The 5,398-nt window shown below is 35.9% G+C and overlaps 1 protein-coding gene across 2 annotated transcripts; it reads right to left on the bottom strand.

Moving 5' to 3' along the window:
• Positions 1 to 981: 981 nt before the first annotated feature.
• Positions 982 to 3,598, bottom strand: LOC104100520 (F-box protein At1g67340-like). 2 transcript variants are annotated; one of them, XM_070191761.1, is made up of 5 exons: positions 3,397 to 3,598; positions 3,051 to 3,106; positions 2,562 to 2,833; positions 2,253 to 2,415; positions 982 to 2,099 (listed from the first exon to the last, which is right to left on the bottom strand). In XM_070191761.1, exons 3-5 carry the CDS (start codon positions 2,816 to 2,818, stop codon positions 1,338 to 1,340), a joined length of 1,182 nt encoding a protein of 393 aa, XP_070047862.1. In that variant the 5' UTR covers positions 2,819 to 2,833; positions 3,051 to 3,106; positions 3,397 to 3,598; the 3' UTR covers positions 982 to 1,337. The 2 variants fall into 2 exon arrangements, with proteins under 2 accessions (XP_070047862.1, XP_070047863.1); XM_070191762.1 differs by lacking the exons at positions 3,051 to 3,106; positions 3,397 to 3,598 and having other exon boundaries at positions 2,562 to 3,010.
• Between the last annotated feature and the right edge of the window lie 1,800 nt (positions 3,599 to 5,398).

Genomic DNA, 5,398 nt, shown 5'->3' with positions numbered 1-5,398 from the left:
GATGTTTTCCTCGGTACTTTAATAGTACGAAACGTAACGAAATTAGTATACGTTCAAATGTTTAATAAGAATTTTTAAAAAAAACTGATCTAGAAGGGTTTTGTTTCCACGAATGATAAAAGAAATGCCTAATATTTTTGCACAGGCCATATTCCAGTTTGTAGTTTGTTTGCCATATTTACTACTGGCAGAGTCAAAAAGTTCTTCTTTGACCACAGTTCCGCTTTGTTTGGCATATTTATTAGTAATATTTACCATATTTTTTAAAATGTATTTGTTTAATATTTAAATTATTAATTATTTAAATCATAGCACCTTTAGGATCTCAATTTTTAAGTAATTTTAAATATAAACATTTTATTTGAATAATCTATGTCTAAATTTATACCGACAACTAAGTCCCTCTGAATCATGGAGGTATTGTACCCATTAAACAAAATGCCTTTCGCCTTTAATTGCTTTGAGTTTCTGAGACATACTTAAGTAATAGTATTAAGTTTTCAAAAGACGAACAGCCATCTTGTAGTAGGGTATTTATACGCATTGAACCATCTTTGAAGCTTTATATAGCATTTCTGATAGGTTTCCGCAACGCAGAGCCCTTAGAAAAGAATGTATAGAACCTCCACTACATTACTAGAAGAAAAAAAAACTTTATTCAAATTTGAGTTTTGCTTTCTTCTTTCATATTTATTTAAGTTTTTCACGACATTTTTCCAGCTTTTAGCCTTTAACTTAAAGCTAGCTAAGACAGATTTCAACTACAATATTGTAGTTGGCTCTTAAGCACATCTCTCATTACCTAATTTTCTTCTTCCCCCAACCCTACTCTTTTTATATTTTCTTGAAAGTAAATCAACAGCTATTGTAATGGCCCCAGTGACCTATATTTCATGTGATAATACATACTGTAAATTAAAAGTTCTAAAGAGAAACTTAAAGAACAGAATAATCATTTGGTCGGGAGGCTAGGCATCATCATCATATCCATCACATATAAAATGGCATTGATCTCTAATACTTTTCCTGAAAATTTACTAACAGTACTGTCTAAATTAACAAATTAATATAAAATGAAAAATTCTAAAAAGACCTACAGGATATTGTTCTTTTCTCTCCTTTTCTTTTTTCCTTCCTGTTCAATACATCCAATATTTTTACTTGGTCTATACAAAAATACTGACCATAATTATTTTCAATTATACTCCCAAAAATGGCCAGTATTTGGCTTGCTTTCTTTTTAACTTTTTACTTCCCAGTTTCGTTGCGGTAATTTTCCAAAGACTCACGTGCCGTTGCCGTCACCTTCACAGTCAACCACACTGTTACTCTCGCCGTTAACTCTCCATCATAATCTGATCATCATCGTCGCCGTTGCCAAAACCATTTTCGCCGTTAACGTTACCATCATTTTCTCCGTCTTCATCAATCCACCTCTCCACCGGTGTGCACTCTGCCTTGTGACGCATCTTCCAATCAAGCGCCTGACAAGCGCGTGAGCAATAGTTTACAGTACCGCAAACAGAGCATCGCCGGAATTCGTGCCTCCTAGTTTCGGGTCTTCCACAACCCATATGAGAACAAAGTCGAAGCCCCGAACCCGGAACTCCACCCTCTGAAGAAAACCACTCCGTCAAAAACCTATTTGCTGGGTGAGATTCCGGAGCAGGAACATTACACCCAAAATCACTCAGTAATGGGCACCCCGTGCCTGCCACGTGGTGGCGGTGATGAGGCAACGGGTTCCACGTCAGCCAGCCGCCGGAGGTTAGAGCCGAAGGCGTCGTGGACAACACAGCGGCAAGCTCACGCGCGTTGGCTTGGACGAGGAACCGGCGACCCTCGGCGATGTTTTGCTTCACGCCGTAGCCATCTTGAAGGCAGTGGCCAAGCTCTCTCAAAGCATCGACATGGCCCAAGAAGGCAGCGCGTGCGCAAAGTGCAACTCCAGCGCGTAGATCCTTGTCGTTCTTTGAACCGCCGCTGCCGTTGAACTGGATAACGGCTAGAGAGTAAAGCGACGGCGCGTGAGTGCTAATCGCCGCCTTCGCCATCAACGACGCCCCGCTTCCTCGATTTTCTAAGCAGTAGAATCGAATCTGTGTCCAACAATAAAATATCGCAATTATTAGACTTCCTACTTTAAAATATATTCCCCATTAATATTTTATATCTCAAAAAATCAAAGAGATTTTCTTTTTCATAACATTTATGCTATATTCAGGTTGAGATATGGAAATAAAAATACTAACCATGCCAAGGGTGTAACAAGCTTCAACATTTCCGGCGTCGGCGCATTGTTTAAGAAACCGGTGAGCAGATTCCGACCAGTTCTGAGCTTTCACGGCTAACATTTTCGGAGAGGATTTTGATAATACAACCGAATGATGGCCTAACCCATTTAGTCTTTTGCAACTGCATATCAAACCATAACCATTAGTTCTTCTATCCACACAATATTACCAGAAAAAAAAAAAACTTTGAGGATGAGATTTTTAGTTTTAGCAACAAAATCAAATAGAGGAAAAAAAAAAGGAAAATAGTGGATTTTGGGAACATACGTAATCAAAACGTTGAAAAAATCAGCGGGAGAAGCAGCAGAGGAACTGAGTTTGCAGAGAATAGAGAGAAGGAGATCATCAGGCAAAGAATCAAAGAAGTCAGGTTTATGAGCAGTGAACTCCAGTGAAAGTTTTGATCTTTTCCGACGACCCATATGTTCTCCGATGCCGGAAATATCTTTTCTTCTCTTCACAACTAGTCTGCTTTCGATACACATGGTTACTTTCGGATAACAAACCCCTCTCCTTGTTCTCATTACTTTTTCTTCGTGCTTTATACACAGACACAGAGAACTTAATTAGAACTGCTTTAGGTAAAGAGAAGTGAACTGAAAGAAGGGTAACACAACACCAACGACGACAAAAGCCGAATGCTCTGTTTATATATAAATCAGGACCCAGGCCTAGGATTACGGAATGACTTAAATACCCTTTAACTTGTCTTTAGTTTTAAAGAAAGAAATGAAAAGTTGGTCAAACGGCGCTGACCAGATCCTCACGTCCGTCCTCGACGACGCTTGCTTTTTGTTTTTTTTTTTTCCGCCCTGTATGCATACGTAAGAAAGCCAGATAAATTAGGTTAAAAGTAAGTAGAAGAAATATCACAATAAAAATCAAAACTCACTCGTATTACTGTAATCTTAATTTTTAGCAGACTTGTCTTCTTTTCCGTGCAAATTATTAAAAGAAAAAAAATAGAATAGGGCGGGCGCAAATCACAAAAGAAGACATAGAGGTGCAAAACGCAACCAACTCTCTATTGAAAAAAAGAGAAACAAAAAAGGTTGCCGTATTATTATTATTATTATAAGAAAACAATAACGTATTAATTTACCTTTATTACTAGTATCTTCTATTCATTAAGTATGAGGTTCGATTTTCATCAAATTCTTCTAGTCACGTCTTCGGTACCTGTTGCTCAAAGAGCCAAAAAGAAACTCTTCTTTGCTCGTGATTTCGTGCTTTTCTTACAACAATGTCAATAAGAACTTATTACATTGGTGATTCTTTGTCTAAGAATGAATAAGAAGCTGGAGTTTTCATATAATAAAACTGAAGTTGTTTAAGTAGAGACTAGGGAAGGAGAAAGGGGCAGTTGTTGTTCTGTTTGTTCGTTCTAATTTCTACGGGGTTTGTTTTAGAAGCGGTTAATTTTGTTGTGATTAACTAAACTATGCAACTAACTTCGGTTAATATATTTTTGAATTTTGAACAGTATCTGCTGTTCCAGAAAGTGAGTAAAGCAGCGCGTCAATCCTACGAACAAAGGCACAATATGCGGTGACTATCACGTGGGTGGATGAGAGTGGGGGAGAAGCTTTATACGTTGTAACAAATTACAAAATTCAGGTAGCGAATTTTGGGGTCTCGACGACCCATCCACTTTAAAAGGTCAAAGAGGGTGATTCAGCAATTGCAGAAGTTCTGTTACTCGAATTTTGTTTTTACTTGCCTTAATTTATTGTGGTACTTTCTTATCATTTTACGTTACGCTCATTATTCATTTGTTTGGATGAATTTTAAAATATTAATTTGATTGAATTAATGAAGAAATGTTAATTTAAAATTCACATCTAAACCTAAATTTTGATTAGATAATTTACCAACGAATCTTTATTAGAGATACTAATTAATTACTTTCTCGGAAGAATTCTTTAGTCCTCTACAAATCTTGAATAAATAAAAACAGAAATAATTCATACCAGCTTAGAAACATAGTAAAAGATCAATAATATTTAAGAATCGTATAAGGCTCCCTCAAATATGAGCTATTTTATTAACAACCTCATAAATGGTTCAAAATATCATATTCATCTTATTCAGTTACCAGTAGTAATGATTTTCAGCTTTGTGATTGACAATGGCCATGGGTATTCTCCCTTTTAACGGATGCGGATCCAGGAGGTTGAATTAGAGTGTGCATCTAATTGTATCGTGTTGTTTTGAATTAATTTAGTTTACTATACAAAATTCTTTTGGGGCATAAATAAACACGTGATAGTCATACTGAAAATATTTAATTCTTGATTTGATAAGGAAAAAATAATATTATCTAGATAAAAACGAAAAATGATATCAAAAGCATATTCAAATAAATAATTTGAGATCTAGAAAAAAAAACATAAGCTAGTATACTTTTTAAATTTAAATAAATAATAGTATATAGAGTAAAAATACAAAAATGAAAACAAAAGAAATTAAGAAAATGGAAAGAGGGAACAACTAGGCCAAAGAGGAAAAGAAAATTTTAATTTGCACAAATATGTTGCTCATATGGTTAGCACCCTATTATAACTCCGTGACAGTGGATTCGAGTTACCAAATGAACAATAGCTCTAACAAAAAGGGAGCAAAGGGAAATCAAATGGGATTAGTAACAAGGTAAAACCATCATAAATTTATTAATTGGGACGTTCGAATTTGGTTTATTAATTGTAAGAGATTAGTAACAGATTCTCCTTCATACACAGAAAATTAAAATTTCACACTATGATTTATATAAGTAATTAAGCGTCTAATCGCCAAGTTGAAAAGAGACTCCGTGCCGCCGAGGCAAGGCCAGAAAAATATAATGACCTTGCTTATTCCACATAATTTAGACTGCCCTCACCATAAGTTATCTCTCTCTACTAAAAGGATTGAAGAAGAAAAATAACAACAACAACAAAAGATAAGTTGAGAGATGACGAGGATCTAAACAAGTGATGTCGACCACTCATGTCAACCCTCTGGGACCCACGTGTCCCTTCTTCCTCTTTTGCAAAAGTCTGAAACATGCAGCACATCTTTAATATGAAAATGCATTACTAGAAATGTCAAAGTTAGTACGCAGGGGT

Source organism: Nicotiana tomentosiformis, chromosome 12 (genome assembly GCF_000390325.3).
Source record: "Nicotiana tomentosiformis chromosome 12, ASM39032v3, whole genome shotgun sequence".
Classification (NCBI taxonomy): Eukaryota; Viridiplantae; Streptophyta; class Magnoliopsida; order Solanales; family Solanaceae; genus Nicotiana; species Nicotiana tomentosiformis.
Note: the sequence above shows the minus strand (reverse complement) of the source record. Positions and strands in the feature narration are given on the sequence as shown.

Bases quoted from the DNA above. Each gene is read 5' to 3' on its own strand.
- LOC104100520 (XM_070191761.1), bottom strand. From the start codon at position 2,818: ATGAGAACAAGGAGAGGGGTTTGTTATCCGAAAGTAACCATGTGTATC. The intron at 2,416-2,561 runs GTATGTTCCCAA...TTTGATATGCAG, and splicing joins TTTTTCAACGTTTTGATTAC to TTGCAAAAGACTAAATGGGT. The intron at 2,100-2,252 runs GTTAGTATTTTT...TGTTGGACACAG, and splicing joins CTTGTTACACCCTTGGCATG to ATTCGATTCTACTGCTTAGA.